The sequence below is a fragment of the Bacillus rossius genome, chromosome 3, assembly GCF_032445375.1.
Source record: "Bacillus rossius redtenbacheri isolate Brsri chromosome 3, Brsri_v3, whole genome shotgun sequence".
NCBI classification, from domain to species: domain Eukaryota; kingdom Metazoa; phylum Arthropoda; class Insecta; order Phasmatodea; family Bacillidae; genus Bacillus; species Bacillus rossius.
In genome coordinates this window covers 114,801,775-114,823,388 of record NC_086332.1, presented here as the reverse complement: position 1 = coordinate 114,823,388, position 21,614 = coordinate 114,801,775, and the positions used below count along the sequence as shown (strand labels likewise).

The 21,614-nt window shown below is 39.6% G+C and overlaps 1 protein-coding gene across 2 annotated transcripts in view; it reads right to left on the bottom strand.

The window, feature by feature from the left end:
* Positions 1-4,293: 4,293 nt before the first annotated feature.
* LOC134531172 (probable alpha-glucosidase) overlaps positions 4,294-21,614 on the bottom strand; it is a 67,123-nt gene continuing 49,802 nt past the window's right edge. Inside the window, exons 8-9 of one of the 2 annotated variants that reach the window (XM_063366799.1) lie at positions 18,789-18,947; positions 4,294-7,477 (exon numbers count right to left, since the gene is read on the bottom strand). In XM_063366799.1, the coding sequence (XP_063222869.1) occupies positions 7,468-7,477; positions 18,789-18,947 (169 nt within the window). In that variant the 3' untranslated portion in view covers positions 4,294-7,467. Of the gene's footprint in view, positions 18,948-21,614 lie in introns of both variants that reach the window. The other variant, XM_063366798.1, reaches the window with a different exon arrangement.

The window sequence follows — 21,614 nt, the reverse complement described above, 5'->3', positions numbered from 1 at the left end:
CTTTAATTGTTTCCGTCGTCTTTGTTACACTTAACAGAGTCTAATATCTCCATATCTGAAAAGTGATGCACAACGGGAACATTATCATCAACACAAAACCATTCCACAATGTTTTGTTCTTGCAATTGTAAGTCTTCTAGTTCTGGATTTGTTATGTTCTTGGCATACTCCAGCAGTTCGTTCATGTTTTTTTGTTCAAAACCTTTGAAGTCGGCTTCATTTCCCTTGTCATGAACCTCGTCACGATAAACCAAAGTCGGCCACAATTTAAACCATGCCTTGTGAAATGTTGACGCAGGCATACCTTCCCATGCACGAGCTAGTGACCATATGACATCCTTTATGGTGTATTCATTTTTAATTTCTGAGATAGTTTTGCCGCCATTCAGATCAGATAAAAAGTGCTTCATGAACTACGTGCGATAACGACATTTTAGGGAGCGTAATATTCCCTGATCTTGCGGTTGGATTAGTGCAGTGCAGTTAGGGGGCAGATACATGACAGAAACATTATCCCTGTCTAGTGTTTCAGCTGCAGGATGCGCGGAGCAGTTGTCTAGCACAAGGACAATCTTGCAGTGCGGGTCTAAGCCTATCTTGTTACAGTGTTGCCGGCTCTGGCGCACAAAACTGTCAAACCATTCTGTGGTTATTGCAGATGTTATCCACGCGGTTTTTGTAGCTCGGTATTCAACGAGTAACACTAACACCTTTTAGCGCCCTTGGGCGCAAGCTTTTGCCAATTACGAGTAGCTTCAGCTTGTGGGTACCGGCAGCATTTGAACAACCAAGCACGGTCAATCTGTCTTTAGAATCTTTCATCCCGCTGTGAGGATTATCTGCAGTGCACAGCGTGCTTCGAGGCATACAACGCCAGTACAAAGCAGTTTCGTCCGCATTGTAAACTTGGTCTGCTGTTAAGTTGTTGTCCAACACATATTCTGCGAACTCGTCCAACACATATTCTGCGAACTCAACAACAAACTTTTCCGCCGCCGCTGTATCTGCAGAAAGCTTTTCACCGCTAACTTTGAAAAAAGAAATTCCATGGCATTTTTTGAATTTATGAAGCCACCCTAATGAATAGTCACAATCGTATGTTAGATTCAGTTCGGCATGAAACATTTTTTGCCTGTTCTATCAGCATCTGTCCAGAAATGCTAACACCTTCACTTAGCCGCAAACGAAACCATTGATAAAGAGCATTATCAAGGTCGCTACATGTACTACCCTGCATTGTTTTTCTGTTTTCAATTTCTCTCTTCGTATCACTGCCCGAATAAAATTTACACAGTTCATTCTTTTGTTTCTTTATGTCGTAAATCGTCGAAATGCCGACATCATACGATTGGCTGAGATTTTTAACAGAAGTCCCAGCATCTAGTTTCTTGAGAATCTCAACCTTTTCTTTAATGGTAAGAACTTTTTTCCTTCGTTTACTACTCTTGTCCTCATCACCAGGAAGTTTATGTTTTGAAAACATCACGTGTCTGCAGGAACGTACATACTAGCGATCGCGCACCACAAGCAAGACTGACATTGAATGCACACAATACACCACTCCCCCTCCCCGACAACGCGTTATCACGGCGCGCTCACGTGTAGGCGCGCTCACGTGTAGGCGGGGCCGCTGCTGCCAATTCCTGATATGCGCTCGACGCCCGTGCACTGCAGTCGCGAGACCGGAAGCCTTGGCTTCCATCATAACTCGCTGAGTGTTTATAAAATCAAGTGCACCCTGACTGACTAGAGGGGGCGTGAACTGCGCAAACAATCAGTATTTACTTCCGCGGGAATAATATATATTAATATATATTATAATTCATTAAAAAATATATATATATTTTTAAATTTTGTAAATTTTTTTTTAACTCTCGGAAAACATCCGGATAGTAGAAATTCCGGTAAGTAGAATTACGGATACAGGATGCTTTACTGTATATTCAAAATGAAAGCCTTGGCACTTTCGTATGTACGGTGGCATCGGATAGAAGAGGATTTGGAGAGGGTAGTTTCTTCTTGTACCCCATGCTTCCAGAACAAGTCCTTGCCAGACAAGTCAATCCTGCTGCTGTGGGCGTGGCCCAGACGACCTTGGCAAAGAATTCATGTGGATATCGCCGGTCCATTCATGGGAAAGCATTTCCTAGTCCTTGTGGATAGCCATTCAAAATGGCCAGAAATCAGTGTGCTTCCCAGTATTACGTCGGATGCAGTCACAGTTGCGTTGGTGGTTCGCTGTATACGGGTTTCCAGAACAGCTAGTTTCAGATAATGGTGTCCAGTTCTCATCGGAAGAGTTGTCGTTTTTGTAAACACAATGCCATAAGGCATACGTTTTCACCTCCGTATCACCCTTCCTCAAACGGTCTGGCGGAAAACATGGTTAGAACCTTTAAAAACAAACTCAAGTCATTGGTTCCGCTCAACACAGCCTTACCCCGCTTCTTGTTGAGCTACAGAATCACCCCCCATACGGTCACGGGGGAGTCACCTAGCAGTTTAATGTTCGGTAGGGTTGTTCGTAACCGTTTGTCATTGCTAGCCCCGTCTGTAGCTAACACTGTTGCAACTCGCCAAATGGGTTCGGTGGTCTCACGTTCCGCCTTCAGGAACAGAGCTTTTGATGTGAATGACAGTGTTGGGTTTTCCGTTTATGCACGTGGAAAACAGAGTTGGGAGAAGGGGGTGGTCGTTGGCAAGTTGGGTCCACTCACGTACAGTGTGCAAGGGGCCAGCGGAGTCACCCATCGCCGCCACCTAGATCAGCTGCGCCCCCTTCCGCCGTTGTCGCGGGTCAGTGGTAGAGAAGCACAGCTGCCACCCTGCCACCAAACGTCCTCAACTGCGGAGCCTACAGGCGGCAGAGCAGCACTTACAGAAAAGGAGCCACAGGAAAACGTGATGGAAAGTGCAACTGGCAGTGTCCAAGATGAAGAAAGGAGTAGGTGTAGTGATGCGGAAAACTGGTTTAAGGGGTTTGTGCAAGGGAAAGACAGTGTATTCGTGAGTGGTTATGCCAGTAGTCAACGATACCCCAAAAGGAACAGGGTCCCCAAAAAAATGATGAACCTGTGATGTGTGCGAACATACATTTCTAGTAGTACTCCTCTTTGTCTGTGTGTCGTTGTTTGTTTGTTCGCTACTATGGGTAGGAGAGGAGTGTGGTATATTGTGCGCTGCCAGGTTGGCAAGGCACGTCTGGACAGACAGTTCCGGCATGGAGGCTTGTGATACATGGCCAAACAAAGACTAGTGTTTAGTTTGTAAATTGTAATCCCAAGTTACTACACCTAGTGATAGTAATTGGGGGGGAAATGTCATGCTCCAGTCGGCCATCATCCATATCATGAAAGCGTTTTTTTTAATGGTGTTTTATCAGAGTTATGCTCTCTACAAACTGGCATATGCAAGGTTCTGTTTCAGCTAGGCCAACTATGGGGATAGTGGAGACGGATTTTCTTTCAGTAAATTTTAAATCGTAAATTATTATATATATTTTTTTAAAAAATAAGTCTGGGAAAATTTGTAATTTTGGTCATTGAAAGTCATGGAAATTCTTCATAAAGATTTGTGTGTACCCTCTGCCAATGCTACGTGAATCTCTGTTTATTTTGTTTACTACGACACAATACCTAGCTGTCACCTTTGAAGGGCACGGTTGCTGAGGTAGTGCACATGCACAAACACCAGCTATCTTCATGGTCTGGTTGGTTTGGCAAGGAGACATGGACCTAGTAGGGGCTTGTGTGTAGGAAATCTGATTGAATTAGTTTCATGTCTCATTGACAGATTTGGTCGTCCAGTTACACAAAATTATGGAGCTCAAGGCAATGTCTGGAAACCACTATGACATGTTTGTTTACAGGGCTTTACGTATCACAGTTTCGCACAGAGCTAAAGCCGATGGGACGGTGAACTCTGAACCAGGGCCGTGGAGAGAAACTAAGGTAACATTATCATGGCCGTAACTGTAAATGTGATATGCACATAACACATTACTTGTAAGGTTTCCTACAAATTGTGTTAACAACAGACTTGTGACTTTTGTCCTATTGGGGTAAACCCAAGCATTCAAAATAATATTGAAAACTTAACCAGGCCTTGGGAATTTTGGCACCCCCTTCCGTTCCTCTCTTCGGCCCTGCTCTGGTACTGACTGTATGCTCATAAACTTGAGTCTGTCTGGGTGTTGGATGAATCCACAACTCACGTTCGTGAGTGACAGGCTCCTGGGGACCCATCGTGGCAGCGATCTGAGGTAGCGGGATTATTGCTTCATGTCTGACAGTATTTGCATTCACGTTCACATCACTGTGCTTTATTACAGATTTTCCTAGCACATTACAAGTTCATTCAGCTTCCAGTATCCATTACCAAAATACATATTTTTTTCCCCTTTGGAGCAACATTTCTCAAGGCTAAAAATGGAATTTTATGATAAATATATTCTTTTCAAGTCAAGCTACATTGGTTTTAGCATAAATTTGCTGAATATCCCAACGTAGAAAGGGTGCTGAACTTCAAAGAAAATCCTCATATTGCTAATTAATATTTTTTATCTAATCATTTATTAAGTGTTTACAACCCCTATTACGTTTGGCATAGTTATGGCATTCAACTCATCGGAAGACTTATGTTCCAGTGTTTTTTGTTCAGCAGACTTTACATTTGTATCGTAAAATATAATTCAGTTGATTATACACAAGTATATTTTGAATCCACATTTCAAAATGTCCATAATTCTCAACTTTCATGTTGTATTTCAAGTTTCATTATAAGCTTAATATAAATTGTCATGACCATGTTGGCAACTTTAGTTGTTACAAGATAAGGAAAGCTATATTTTAAACAAATTTATTTTAAAAATTTACTGTAACAAAAATAAATTTATTTTTAGCCTCATTATGAAGAAAAAGTTAAGGTTTATTTTTACAATTTTCTAGACAAGAAATATATGTGTCCTTGGCTTAACATGACATAGTTTTATAACAATTTTAGCATTTTGTAATTAAAATACTTAATGTTGAACTATTACTAAATATAAAGCATCTTACAGGAATCTGAGAATATATACTTGATTGTGAGAAATTCTTTAAAGTAAGGAGCTTTGTAAAGAGGTTCCATTAGTACTATCACAAGACAAGAATAATAAAAAAAATATTTCATACATCAGAATAACTTAAAGACTCTGTTAATGATGTTTCATTGTATGTGATCTATCCACTTTTCATAAATGAGATTAGTGTTCCAAAGCATTTTCCAGTCTCAAAACATTATAATTTTTACTTAAATACTGCAGTTGTTCTGAAAACGTTTTGGGTCAATTCCAAAAAAAAAATGGTCATTTAAATTACAGTTTTCATTCTCATAATTGGTATTTGATTTTGATTCAGATACTGTCCAATTCTATACTGGTCATACTAATCTGATTTGCATACTCAGAAACATAAACCTATTGTTATTTACATTTGTGATGAGTAATAAATAATATTTTTTGTTAACTTACTACTATTTCAATTAATGAACAACTGAAGAAGACTTGTCATTATAATTTCACATACATATATGTTCTGTATTTCTATACTGTGACAATATTGTAATTTATTGCAGAATTGAAAATAGGGTAAATACTTGTTAAAGTATCAACAGAATTGTGGTATTCTATCGTTAAGAGACTTGTAATGCAAAAAAAAAAATTATGTAATAACACTCGATACTACTAAATTTGGTCATATTTATGAAAAAAAAAAAAAATCATTGTTGCTCTGTTAACAACTAATATCCTATTGAATCAAAGAAGATTTGTAGTAAATCAGCTCGATACTTTCATCAATACTTGAAAACTATGATGAATCAAGAAACAAATGTAGAATCCTGATTAATGAAACTAGTCTGATTATTCACAAATTGCCTGTCAGAAAGACTATTCGTCAGAATAATTCATATTACCTGATTAATAAGGTATTCCCGATTAGTAGGGTATCTCCCAATTAGTAAGGTATTAGTGGGGTATCAGCCAATTAGAGGACTATCGGCTGATTAGTGTGGTATCGGCTGAGACATGCTGTATCATACAAATCAACCAATGTATGGTAAATTTCCTGATTAGTCAGACAAAAATCCTTATTTGAAGTATTATGAAATCAAGTTTGATGCCCATATCAAAGAAAACAACAAAATAAAATATTCAAATTTCCAGATGGTGCTATTGGGAAAGAATCGACCAGCTTCAATGACAAAATCATTGGACACTGAAACCTTCAATAGCATTGAAATTGGTGGAATGGGCTGTATCCAGAATCAACCAAACACTATTGTTAACAGTTTTACTAAGGCCCATTCCACAATGACATGACAATGTAAAATACAGACACAGTTCACACAAGTGCGAGGTATTTAAGCTTCTCTGTCTGCAGATTCTATAGTGCATTGAAATGTAACAAATGGCAACCAATGAAATTGGAAATTTTGTGACGAACACTACCAATATGAAGATACATACATGTGTTCAATCAAAGTTTATTTGCTAACACATTAATGTAATGAAAAGTTTAGAAATAAAAAAAACTGAAAGCAAAAATTAGTTAATCCAGTTAAAACTAAGTTTACTGTCACAGTTAATTACTTGGCATGAATACAACTGAAAAAGTTTTGAGACACAAGAAAATAACCCCATCTGGATTTACATATGTAACAAATATAAACCACAAAGTAATATAGAATATTGGTTTTGTTCAGATATTATTGTATATGAAACAATTAAAATATACATAAAATGTAAAAATCATGACCATCACCATGGCCAAATAATATGCATATGCATTCGCATACATGCAATTATAAATACACTATACTCTATACCATAATTTATGAATCTTCATGTAATTTCACCCCAGTTGTGTACATGTTAGAATGAAATCAAGATGTTGAGTCTGTATGTTTAGACAGGAAATAATGGCTCAGCAGTTAAACTTGCTCAAGAAGATTGTGCGACAGTTTCATTAGCTAATGATAATCTTGTTAATACAGATTGGCATAATGATTGTTGTAGGTTCTAAGTAAGCCAGCACAGTAATACTGATATTCAGTGCACCACGCTACAGTGACACATGCGTAGCCGTTCACTTGCAGGTCTCTAGCGCTTGGTTCTCAACGGTGCACGGGTATGTGGAGAAATGTGTGTCTAGATATAACAAAAAAGTGTGCGTGAATTCTATGCATGACAGAAGAGAAACTTCTTGTTTATTAGGTATAGATACCTGAACAAAATATAATAATTAAAAAAAAGTAAATATGTAGGTAGGATCTCAAATGAAAAAAAAATGCCTTTTTACGCACCCTGTACTCTCGTATCCATTCACTGGCACTTTTTGGCACCTCTTTTGGCCGTTTATTCAACTTGCGTTTGATAAAACGTCTTATCTGCTTCTGCCTTTTTATTATTTTTAGGAATGATGTTAATTATCATCTCCACCTGAATAAAATGAAAGAAGAAAAAAACACTCCAATTGAACATAAATTACACTTATAAAGTCTGTCGATAAGTCCTTTTGACAATTTAATTCACAGTGTTCGCATACCAAAAATAAATTACTCTTATAAAGCTAACCTCTTAAATCTATACATCTTTTTTTACATTTTCAATCACACTATTCACATAAAAATGAGTGATAGGGGAAGGTGCTCAACCTAGGGACACTGTGTACCTAGGGACAATAGCTAAAACATGTATAGAGATAGTTAATACATTTAATTTTCCTACTGTATATTGTTGGTTACAATGGGCCTACTGGTTACAGTCTAAATTTATTCAATATGGTGACGAATTGTGGCATAAGGAACAGCTGATTGTTTTACATGGTAATGCTGTGATAATTTATTTTATAAGGTGACAGTTAAATTGTAATTTGGGTTTGCTTTCAGCAAAAGTAGTTTTATTTTCAAAGCTACCCAAATTTTTTTTATTAATTTTTAGGTTAAGAGTTATGTACATATGTACCTAGGGACACTTAGTGCTGATGTACCTGGGGACGTCCCCTGGTTCATCATTTGTGTCCTTAGGTACATTATCCTTTCTTTTAATTGTTAATAATTTACAAATGTTATTTTTAACTGTTAAATATATGTATTAAATGTACTTTATTATATTTCAGGATAATGGCTCGCAGCAAGAGTGGTAAGAAGAGACCGACACCTTCAAAAGAAGTCATGGAGGCAGCTGTGAATGATGTCCTTGATAATAAATTGACCATCAGAAGATCTGCAGATAAGTACGGTGTTGCGAAGTCTGCAGTAGCTCGTTATATAGTTAAATGTAGGGAGCAAAACTATGAATCATTCAAATACAAACCTAGGTTTGATGTTCATAAAGTGTTTTCCTCTGAAGAAGAGAAAGAACTTGCCAGTTATTTGCTACTTTCTGCAAAGCTTCATTATGGCCTCACAACAGTAGAGACCAGGAAAGTGGCATATCAGTATGCTAAACATAATAACAATGTTGTGCCAGAGTGGCAAGAACATCAAATCGCAGGTGAGGGTTGGTTACGCATGTTTCGGAAGCGCAATACACAGTTATCTCTCCGCAAACCAGAATCAACAAGCTTGTTCCGCTCTATATCATTCAATAGGACCACAGTCTCGGAGTTCTTCAAGAACTACCAAGATGTTCTAGATAAACACAACTTTGAACCTCACCAGATATGGAATGTTGATGAGACAGGCCCAGAGCTGCCAACCTCAAATCACACCCATCAGTAATGGCAATTAGGTATATGAAAAAAGTACGCGTAAATCATGCACGATAAATTTTTCCTGGGGCATTATAACACACTCACAAGATAAAACAAGGACAATGATATGCAAAAGAAAAAATATGAATACAATGCAAATTAATGAATAAAAAAAATCTATTTGAACAATACAATCATCTGAATATGTAAGAAATAATAATTTTACTGGATATTTTGAATCATCAATTCAAAGTATTCAAAGTTAAAGTTTAAAACAACTGTCTTTTTATTTGCTTATTTTATCCTGGTTGGATAAGAAATGTCATGTAAACAAACAACAAGACAAACACAAGGACTTGTAAACAATAACTGCGTTCGTTACTTTCGTTTCTTCAGATGTAGCGAAAAAACAAAGGTATAGATTTATTGCTCGTCACGGCTTTAAAATGTTCTGCATGTTTCTTTGATTTAATATGCCGTCTACAGTCATCCCTTCCACCATGTGCAATCGAAAAGTCACACGTGCATACATTACAAAACCGTGGCGTTCCAAACATTTGAAAACGACAAGCATGGGCATTCTTTTGAATATTTAAGTCGAAAGTTCTGAAGACTTGCGTGTTTTTTTTTTCCCCAGATACACATTATTCTGTCACACGCTTCATTTCTACAACCGGCACTGAAGAACACAACACTATCAAAAAACATAAAAAAAAATTCACGTCTGTAGACACGACAAAAACACTATGATGAAAAAAATGGCTTTCAAGAAATAAATTAACACAACACAAGTTAGCCAAAGTACCGTACAAAAATTATCGTGATGTAAGTAGCCTTCAAACGATAAGTCCGAGAATATGTACTAGTTGTATCGTACAACGGACGTAATACCATCCCATTATTGTTTGAAAACACGAGAATTAATTTACTTATTTCGACAGTACATCGTACATGCGCACACTTACTAGTTCCGTTATTTGAGCAACCAAGCTATGTATTCAAACTGCGTTCACGAAACACGCACAGCAGAAACGGAATTTTCTCCGTTACCATGCAGCACAAAGCCTCGTTTCCGTAATAAACCAGCGATGTTCCGTAATTCCGTAATTCGGGGTTAAAATCCGTAATAATTACGGAAAATCCGTAATGGTTGGCAGCTCTGCAGGCCTAACGACTGTTCATGTACCTCCTAAAGTATTTGCTGAGAAAGGTTTAAAGCAAGTAGGAGGAATGACATCTGCTGAACGTGGCCAGAATATCACAATGATTTCGTGCATCAATGGTGTTGGAAATAGTATTCCACCATTTTTCATTTTTCCACGGGTAAACTTTAAACAGCATATGCTCAAAGGAGCACCAGTTGGATCAGTGGGAACTGTATTCATTAGCAAATGAATACGTTGACAATTCGGAGAGATTGTTTGCAATTAATTTATTCGACTACTGACTACAATATGCATACAATAACACGAGCGACTACTTGACTGTGTTTACATAGGCCGGCCATCTTGACATTACTGGTCTATATTCATGACATCCTCCCTTTTCCAACGAGTCTATTCCAGTGCTATCTTGACAGTCTGACAATTACTAATTCTACTTCTAAATACACAGTACCCTAGGCTGGTATTACTTTACATTACAGGTTCATTTTGGATGGAGGAATCACGTATCTTCCGCTGCGAGTCTGCTTAGGGATATGTGTATCCATGCTTGTGTTCCTTTGGCTAAACTGGTGTTCGTGGCAGGGTTCCTATGCTGGAGGTTTTCCTTGAACCCCAGCAAGTTCGGAGAAGTGCTCCTTGAGAGTGTCCTATCAGACGTGGGTGGTTGTGCTGCTTCGCCCGCTGGGTGTGGTGTCACTTCCTCTTCGTCCTTTCTATTTTCCCCTGGAATGTGCGGCATTCTCCGATGTACGTGGTTGCTGAGAGTCACGGAGGAGGGACCCGAGGGTTTGATAACCACGAGTTTCTCCTATATCTACCAGTGGGTGTGTCGATGATGTACGAGCGTGCCTCTGGTACTGGTTGAACAATTTTTGCAGGAACCCAATTCCTGTGTGCTTCCCGGTAAAGAACTTCGTCTTCTGGTAAAAGAGAAGTGGCTTTGATTTGTTTTTGTTGAACGTTTGTGTTTCCGCTTGTCGTAAAAATTTGAGGTTATTTGCAACACCTTTTACTAGTGCTGGTAGCAGCAACTTCTCACTGATTGGAAGCAGCATTTTTGTCCTGCGGCCCATGAGGCTTTGGGCTGGAGAGCCAAGCCTTCCTCGAGGGGTATTCCTGTGGTGCAAGAGGGCAAGCATTGTGTCTGTCTTGTCTATGCTGCATTTGCGCAATAAATTTTTAGCCGCTTGGACGTATCGCTCCGCTAACCCATTTGAGCGGGGAAAATGGGGGCTAGAGATGCGGTGTGAGAAGTTCCACTCTTTTTGGAATTTTCCAAATTCAAAGGAGGTGAACTGTGGGCCTCCATCTGTCCTAAGTTCGTCTGGAATCCCCTGTTGAGCAAACCATCGTTTCATTTCTTTGATAACTGCATCACTCGTAGTTGATCGCAACTGTATAAAATCAAAGTAGCCTGAATAACTATCTGCTATGACGAGGAAGTTGTCACCCTTTATCTGAAATTGATCCGATGCCATGTACATCCACGGACGAGATGGGATGAGTTCTGCACTGAGGCATTCATGAGGAGGGTCCCGTTGTGACCGGTTGCAGGTAGCACACTTTAGGACAAATTCTGTGATGTCCTGCGTCATTCCTGGCCAGAACACATGGTCCCGTGCGAGCTGTAAGGTACCTAGGATGCTCTTATGTGGACGATGTAAATGTGACAGCACCAGTGGTTTCATGCTACTTGGGATGAGGGTGCGCATCCCTTTGAAAATTATGTCCTTGTACACTGCTAAATCTTCTCGATAAGTCCAATATTTACGCAGGCATTCTGGTAGGAGTTCCTGTTTGGACGGCCATCCCTTCAGTATAGTTGCCCGTAAGGTGAATAGTTCGTCACAATTGTTAATGGCTTCTAGCAACTCCATAGTGCGCTCCTTTGACAATGGCATTAAGACGTGGATTTCAAAAGTGTTTTGACTGTCTGTTTCTGGAATGTTGTGGCAGTCTCTGCTTAATGCATCGGCTATGTACAATTGTGCTCCCCTTTTGTACGTTACTGTGGGGTGATATGGCAATACCTCGAACAGGATCCTTTGCAGTCTGGCAGGCGCGTCCAGGAGTGGCTTTTTGAAAATGGCCTCCAGAGGTTTATGGTCAGTCTCAATTAGTAGGTTTGTGTTTCCCCAAATATACTGGTGAAATTTTTTACATGCTGTTAATATGGCCAGGGCTTCCTTTTCCATTTGGCTATAATTTAGCTGAGCCTTTGTCAGTGCCTTTGATGCATAGGCAATGGGCTGATCTTCTTGCATCAGAACTGATGCTACTGAGTGGCTGCTTGCATCTACTGATAAGGTAACTGGTTTTTGGGGGATTCTTGAGGCAGATTTTTAGTGTGTCGAAGGCTTTATCCTGCTCTTGTCCCCAGTGCCAAGCGAAATTTTTCTCCAAGAGCTGTCGCAGGGGTGTCGATATTTCTGACACCTTTGGTATGAACTTGGACAAGTACCGTATTTACTCGCGTAAAGGCCCCCCTTTTTTCCCCAAATTTTGACTCCAAAAAAGGGGAGGGGGCCTATACGCGAATTTGGAGGAAAAAATTGATTTTTCTTTTCAAGTTGTGCGTCTTTGTTCGAATGAGGAAGGCGGGGGAGGCAGCGACGCGGCAGGAGGGAGAGAGAGAGGCAACGACTCCGCAGGGGGGAGAGGCAGAGGCAGCGCTGTGTCAGGAGGGGAGAGAGGCAGAGGCAGCGCTGTGTCAGGAGGGGAGAGAGGCAGAGGCGTGGCTTAACCTCCCTCCTGCCAGCTAGCCAGCCAACCAGACAAAGGAGTGTTAGAATCCTTGACCCACTTCCCTTCCTCCTTCACTTCCCCTCTTCTTCTCCGACAACACTGCACATCAACACAGCGCGCGAGTCCAGCTTTCTTTATCTTTATGTCGTTTGAGATAGGACTAACTGCTTACGTCTGGCATGCTTCACGACGGTCCTACTGAGAACGGACAAACTATAATACCAGTCTCTGTATCACTGCCGCTTACAAGATCACCTCCCGCCGGTCACAATACATGGCTTGTTGTTTGATGCATGCCAAGCTGCCCTGCCCTCAGATAAACCCAGAAAAACACGTTTTTAAATTTTTTCTCAAAAATGTTTACAAAACAAGGAGGGGGGCTTATACGCGGGCGGGGCCTTTACGCGAGTAAATACGGTAGTTCACCATGCCAAGAAATCTCTGTAACTCTTGCACTGTTGTGGGTTTCTTCATTTGCTCGATTGCTTCCACTTTTTCGGGGTCTGGCGAGAGTCCTTGGCTGCTTATGATGTCACCCAGGAATTTGACTTGCTCTCTATTGAAACAGCATTTACTGGCATTTAGCTTCAGCCCCGCGTCTTTAAGTTTGGCTATCACGGTCGTTGTAAGGGATTCCATGAATCAGGATATCATCCATCGAGCATTCTGCCTTCAATGTCTTGCAAGAGATGAGTCATTACTTGCTGAAATACCTCTGGAGCTGAGGCTAGGCCAAACGGCATGCGTTTGCAAGCATATCGGCCCCAGGGTGTTGCAAAGGTCAAGTATTTAGAGGTCCTTTCTGATGCTTTTTTTGCCAGAATCCTTTTCTACAATCTAATAGTGTAAAGTATTTGGATTTATTTAAGCGAGTCGCAATTTCCTCCAGCGTCTGAAGTGGGAAATGCCGTCTTTTTAGGTTTTTGTTTATGTCAGAGGGATCATTGCATATTCTAACTTGAACTTCCTTGCGTACAACAACCATGGGCGAGACTGCCGGGGTGGGTTCAGTAATGGGTGTGATAATGTTGCTATTTACCATACTGTCAAGCTCTTCTTTGACCTTGTCCCTTATAGGATAGGGTACTTTCCGAGGTGGGTGTACTTTGAGGTTAGGTTGGTCTACTAAGTCTATATCGTAAACAAAACCCTTCAAGTGCCCTATACCCTCAAATAATTCATCACATGTGTCCACAACTTCCATGCGTTTAACAAACTGTAAGCTTTCACATGTTTTCCTTCCAAGTACACATTGGTGTCCCTTCTCGACAACTGTGCGCCAGTGTCTAGCTTGAAGTTTACCTTGTATTTATTTTGTAGGGTCAATGTTTCCATCCAGTCAAACTCTGCTTCGGACCTGGCCAAACATGACACTAGAAACACTTCCTCCGAGTCTTCTAAGTGGCCGGTGTTTTGCTGCTTCTACTTGTGAATTCACACTTGTGAGTGTTGTAACTTGCCTGGACTTGCACATGTGTGCAAAGAGCCCTGGTTTCTCGCATTTTCTACAAGACTTCCCAAACGCCGGACATGATCTCCTTTGATGGGAAGTGCCGCACCTGGAACACTCAAACGGTGGTGACCGATTCCTTTCTGTTCCTCTTGATGAAGGCCTTCCTTTTCTATTTCTGTCCATGCGGATGGCTTCAACTGCTGGTGCATTATCCGTCTTCATCGTTAGTAATTGCTGTTTAGTTAGTTCTGCAGCTCTGCAAATTTTTACTGCCTGGTCAAAGGTTAGCTTTTCTTCAGCTAGCAGTCGTTCACGTACGGAATCCCTGTAAATGCCCACCACTATTTTATCCCTCAAAAGGCTATTTGTCAATTCCTGGAAGTCACATTTTTTCCCTTGATTTATGACAGAAGTCAGAAAATCGTCAAAGAGCTGGTTGTCCATTTGCACAATCTTGTTGAAGATATACCGTTCGTAGGTTATGTTCGATTTAGGAGAGAAACATGCATCAAATTTTGTTTTTATCTCTGTTAAATTTCTTTCTTCTGCCTGTGTGAGTGAGAAGGTATTATATATATTAGCTGCATCCGAGCCTATTATTGTCATGAAGGTGGCAACTTGTACTTCCGGACTTTTTTTCATGAGGTTAGTTGCGACAGAATACCATTCAAACTTTTGACTCCATAATTTCCACGCATTCGCCATACCTTGTTCTGTAATTACTAATGGTTTGGGTGGTTTTAAGCTTACCCCCGACTCCGTGGCCATGACGATTTCTTATTAACTGTCCACGTTAGTTGTATGTTCGTTTAACTCTTCATAACACAGTCCCGGGTTTCGGCACCATGTATTCATTAGCAAATGAATACGTTGACAATTCGGAGAGATTGTTTGCAATTAATTTATTCGACTACTGACTACAATATGCATACAATAACACTAGCGACTACTTGACTGTGTTTACATAGGCCGGCCATCTTGACATCACTGGTCTATATTCATGACAGGAACTGCAAATGTAAGTGGCTGGTCAAACGAAGATTTATTTTTGCAATATTTTGACCATTTCTTAGTTCATGCTAAGCCAAGCGTGTCTCTGAAACACCTACTAATACTTGATAACCACGAGTCTCACATTTCTGTAAGACTTATTGATAGGGCTAGGGAATGTGGAGTTGTTCTCCTTACCATACCACCTCACTCTAGTCACAAGTTGCAACCTCTTGACCGGACTGTTTTTGGGCCATTTAAGACACATTACAACACTGCTATGTATGATTGGATGAACTCTCCTGGAAATGTAGGAAAGCCAGTGAAAATATATGACATTGGTGAGCTCGCAGGAAAGGCTTACGAGTTAGCATTTACTCCTAAAAATGTTACCAGTGGGTTCAGGGTAACTGGGATCATCCCTCTGATTAATGCAATTTTTGATGATGAGGAATTTCTGTCCTCTAATGTCACTGACAGACCAGATAGCGCAATGTGTAACCTGAAGACTTCATTGCCTTCAAGTAGTGTCACTGAAGACTTCATTGCCTTCAAGTAGTGTCACTGAAGACTTCATTGCCTTCAAGTAGTGTCACTGAAGACTTCATTGCCTTCAAGTAGTGTCACTGAAGACCTCATTGCCTTCAAGTAGTGTCACTGAAGACTTCATTGCCTTCAAGTAGTGTCATTGAAGACTTCATTACCTTCAAGTAGTGTCACTGAAGACTTAATTGCCTTAAAGTAGTGTCACTGAAGACTTCATTGCCTTCAAGTAGTGTCACTGAAGACTTCATTGCCTTCAAGTAGTGTCACCATAGTGACACTCCATTCTTCAGCCACCCCAAGTACAAGTCTTCAAACAGCCGCTTCACCAACATCTAATTGAACAACAAACAATGCTGTGTTACGAGTAACGCCTGAAGCCATACGTCCTTTTCCAAAGGCCGGTCAACGAAAACAAGGTCTGCAGGGACGAAGAAAGGGGAAAACCAGAATTCTTACAGATACGCCTCAAAAATTAGAAATAGAAAAGAAACAAAAGAAAAAACAGAAACCTGAGAAGGTAGATAAAATTAGACCTAAAATTGCTTCATCAAAAAGGCTCTATGAATCAAGTAGTGAAGAGGACACAGAAGAGTTGAGACTTCCAGATACTGATGATGATTTTGATTCCGAAAGGGAAATCAGAGCAGCTGACTTACAAGAACAATTAGAATTGGATAGTGTCGAAGTAGGTGATTTTATTTTGGTCCTGTGCAAAGGCAAAAAGACAAAAATGCATTTTTGTGGGTAAGGTGTGCTCGGTAGATGACATTGCTAGCCTTAAACATTTTGAAGTGACATATCTGAAAAAAATGATGAAATCAGATAACTGTTTTATTTTCGATGAACGTGCTGACATTTATGAAATTCTTCCAGATGAAATTGCGTGTATACTACCTCCACCAAAAATAGAACTAGCAAAGTCAAAAAGAAAGAAGTCTCAGTTAAGATTTCCTGTCAATTTCAGCAGCTTTAATTTGGGTTGAAGTGAAATTACAAATTGATTGTATTCTGATATAGCTAGGCTAAGTATTTTCAACAAATTTTGAAAATGTTTAAGTGAATTATCTTCATATTGTTATGTAAAATGTTGTTAATGACTAAAGCTGGTGGTAAAATATAGCCTAATTATGTTATGTAAAAATACTGCAGTCAAGTTTAAATTTTAAAAAAATACTTATAGATTTTCCATTATTTGTGCACGGAGTAATATCTTATAGGAAGTCAAATTATGTATATTTACAATCCTATTCACTTTAAATTAAAAACATGTAGCATGTGCTCAATAATTGCAAAACTGTTCTTGTACTGTTGACATAAAACAGAATGTCCCTTGGTACATCCACCAATATCCCTAGGTACATCAGGGTGCTGTACCAAGGGACAGAAAACATTGTTTATAAAAACATGAAATTAATTTATAAGCTTTACTAATATCACATTCAATTTAACATCAAAACACAGCATAATGTGTAGTTATACTATTATATAGTTCTATCAAATTGAGTGTTTTTAAAAAGCAAAAAAATTAAATTAATAAAATTGTAAATAGTGTCCCTAGGTTGAGCACCTTCCCTACTTATAAGTTAATTGCATAAACAAATAACTCTTTTCTACATAAATAAATAAATAAATTGTACATACTTTAAATAAAATAAAAGAAATACCTATGTTAGCATCAATCGTCAGCCTTTACGAAAACTGAGTAAACAAGCACAAGCAGCATTACGAAGATTCCGTAGCATCGCTGCTGCGTCATTTGCACCTCTCCCCTGCCATCTCCCCTTCCGATCGTTACAACTAGCATATAGCATGTTACACTACGTACCTCACCCCCCTGCCTTGTTGTCTTCCCAATAGTGCATGCGTTGGAGTGGCGTCGCTGCTGACGCACTCTCCTCCTCTCTACCAGTTCTTTGCTGAGGGAGCTACCATTTTATAGCATTTTGAAAATTCCTATCACATGAGGAGAATAGTTACGTATGTGATGGGCAAATCTGTAGAGGAGGGGATGGCAGGGGAGGGGTATAAATCACTCTGCACACTTGTACACTGGTACACTTGTACACTTGCATATTTGCACACTAGCATACTTGCATATTTTTACACTTGCACACTTACTTGAATACTTGCATAGTTCACACTCTCATACTTGCGCAATAACATAAGTAATTTAACACTCACATACTTGCATATATTTTTTTGATCTGCACCCTCAGCCAAAGGGAGTTTCCAACACGTAATAATATAATAAGCAAGAAGTTTTACTTTTGCATGCACGGACTCCACAAACACATTTTTTTCTTATCCACAGGAAAAAACCTTGGCTATCCTGGAACTTTTCCCCAATTTTGAGATCCCACACAACCCTTCTTTCTACTTATTTTACACAAATCAGAAGGCCTTATACTATATTTCAAATATGTGCAGGTTGTCAACAACTGTTAACAAAATAATTTTAAAGCATAACCGAATCAGAGTAAAAAAAAAAACCAGTAATCAAAGCCAAGAGAGATCCATAATTGTGCAAATCTAAGTTATGAAAACAGTAGCAAACTGAGAGGGAAGTGTATTATCACAGTGGTTGGCCGACAGGTGCTGGCCGGTGCACAGACTGGTAGGAGGGAGGACAGGATCAGCAAGGTGGTCTTAAGTACAGTTCAGTGCTCGCCAAGAGAAATGCTGTGCAACACGTTCCAAACGAATGTTCTGCAGGCTTCCTTCCAATTTAGACTTTATTAACAAAACTTTTTCCTGGTTCCTAGAAAAGGGGTCATTACAGAGAGGTGGTCATAATAAAAGGGGTCATAACAACAGGGTTTTACTGTATGTGTTATTTGAATAACTCTACAGGTTTTGATATAACTGTGATTTAGTTCAGTACGGCTCTGTGGTCACTCTTTACTGTTTGTGAACAATCTGAATAACTTACGGTGTGTTTCAGTTTATTTTTTGTAATGTATAATTTTTTTCTGTAATAAAACTCTTAATTAATAACATATTTCCCAGAAAGTTGTATATGGTGCACCTACAATTATTAGTAGGACAAAAATGTTTGAGAACCACTGGGGCAGTAGTTGTGAGAGACACTCCTACTTGTCGAGCTTCACGACCACGGCCTCGCCCGGGAACAGCCGGAGCGACTTGAAAGTGACGTACCGGCCCACTCGGCCCTGCAGGTCTGCCACCACCTCCCCGCCGTAGTAGCGCGAGGACAGATCGCACTGCCGCACTGCAGGGCCCAGGTTGGCGACCACTACATAGCTGTTGCGGCGCGGGTACCAGCGCTCCAGCACCAACAGGTCGCGCCCCACGTTCCTGCATGCCACAGAGACAGCACTGTCGGTAATCCAGGTGTTACACAGAGTGTGTGCCAATTAAATTATTTTTCAAGCCTTTTCTGAAACAAAAGAGTTACCGTATTTACTCGCATATAGGTCGCCATCACAGATAGGTCGCACCCATAATTTGAGGTCTTGAATTTGGTATTTCAGATTCCCCCCATATAGGTCGCACCGGTAATTCATTACACATGCGCATTACACCACAGTAAAAAAAATTAAAAAAAGGGCCGCAAATTGATGGAAATTTACCGTCAATAGCGCGCCGTGCGCGGAGAAAGGTCATTGTACTCGATCAGCTGCTGTTACGGCGCGCCGGCTGGCTCTCTTTGTTCACTGAGCTGCGCATGCGCAGTATAACTCACTCAACGCTCCACCCACGTGACCTTGCATCAGCAGCTAGCCAATAGATGCGAGCTTAGCGGAAAAAAATATAAGCTCCACCTCCCGTGTACCAGTTTTGTCCAGTTCTAATACCAGTTTATTGGTATACGCACCAGTTTTCTCGCTGCCGTGACATGTTCAAGTTTACGTTCATCTTGATGTCTTGATACCAATAATTAATAATTTATTATTAATTACGATCCCCAGAAATAAATTGTGAGTTTAAAAAATATGCGTCAACTGTACAATACTTCCGAAATTATAAAATACGTATAAAACAGTTACCAAGAATCCGCTCATTTTATCTTGTGAAGTTTGTCTCATACCAGTATTTCGGCTAAGTTGTGACATAAATACAGTATCAGAACTTAACAATCGGCCACGTTTATACATTCGTGATTTTACGTTTTTCCCTTGTGCATTTTAGATTGTGTCCTGCTATAATTACCGGACTTTTACACGCCTAGGCTTAAATTATTACATGTTTAGAAATAAAAGCAACTTTTCATGTTATAAAATATGTATATTTTGCGATTTAAAATGTTCATTGCTGACTATAAACATTAAGTTTTTCACTATGTTTTTAGGCCTACTAGCTAATCTTATCTACTCTTAAAGTACCCACGGTATTTTCTGGTTGTTTATGGTTGTTACGTGACGTAAATAGCGGGATGGATTCGATTTTTGAGACATAATTTGCGTGAAAGTATTGTATTGGACTAAATGGAAATTAAACGGGACCTGAAGAATATAGTGCAAATAACGGGAAAACGTAAATAACGGTAACGTAAATAAGGGGTTTCGCTGTATGTGTAAATTGTAAATAAATTTGCCTATACCTATATAAACTTCTTTTTTGCATTTTAAAGCAAAATATTGCAAAAAAAAATTCTTCAAAAAGTTTTAAAATTTTTCTACACATATAGGTCGCACTTCATTTTCCCCCCATCAAATCTGTTAAAATTGCCTTGACCTATATGCGAGTAAATACAGTATACCTGTTATAGTGTTTGCAATTAAATAATTTTTTAAATTATTTTTATACAAGATAAATGTAGTAAAACTTGTTTTTACAAAAACTGTCCCTTCAATAATTAAGTATTTTGACCTAGTCATGGCAACCTTATCTCTTAAGGGTTTAAACTTTCATTTTAAGACTTTACATCTGGCATATAATCAAAAGAACTTAATCTCATCTCATTATAAGAAGTATGTCTTCCAGGGGCTGAGCATCTGTCTCTCTGCCCCCCAAATTCACAGTTCACACCTCCAGCCATCGACGTGTGTGTGAGCATGCCAGTGACATGTATTTGAACAGCACACCAGATGGTGCAGTATGCAGTAGAGTCAGTGTCTCAAACTCATTAAATGTAATTATTTAGTGTTAACTGTTTTATTTCTTTGTTCTTTTTGTATTAGCAACATTCAAAGAGAACTTCTAGTTAGTCATTTGTCTCTCTGCAGACTCTGACATTCAGAACACAACCCAGAGAAAGAAGACATTCTCATACTTTTATAATCTTAAATACAATCAATTCAATATTATGTCGTAATTTTTGTAAGTCTTCTGCATTCATTATCTGTGTCACAGGTTTTTAATGACCCAACAGTTTTTTATGTCTTGCTGTTCAGCGACCATTGCTCATCTTCGTTTACCATCATACTCTCATGAGACTTGACGTGCCCCCAACCCAAGGACTTCAGAGTAAACTGATTTGTGCAGTAGAACTTCTGATCCATTTTAGTCATCTATTCTTGTAATGTGTGTGCATTACTGTAAAGCGTTCAATAAAAGGTTGGAATTCACTTATGTATATATCTTCCACCATGTGGCCATGTGGGAGTGCGTGGAGGTCTAGAGATATGTGGGTCACCCTAAGAGCCTACTAAGTGTTGATATCTAGCATGTCCGATGCTGAGAGCAGACCAGGTTATTTGTACAAGGCACTACTAAAAGGGCCTGTCTCATTTTTCCCCACTTGGCCATGTCATGCCCTAAGCGGAGCATGCTAGCTGGGTCCATGTGCCCTTAAACATACAGTAGCACCTATTGTAATTGTTACGTCAACGCACTCTCTCCAATCAACACCTGGCCCCACATCAAAACCTTACCCTTGTCTGTGCAACTTGTAGAACTGAATCATGTTCTGATTTTACCCTGTTTTAAATTAGATACCCAATATCACTACCTGAGCAGTTGGTTTTTATTTTCCTGAAAATTTGGAATGTTTATTAACAATTGTCACACTTTCCTGCCTGA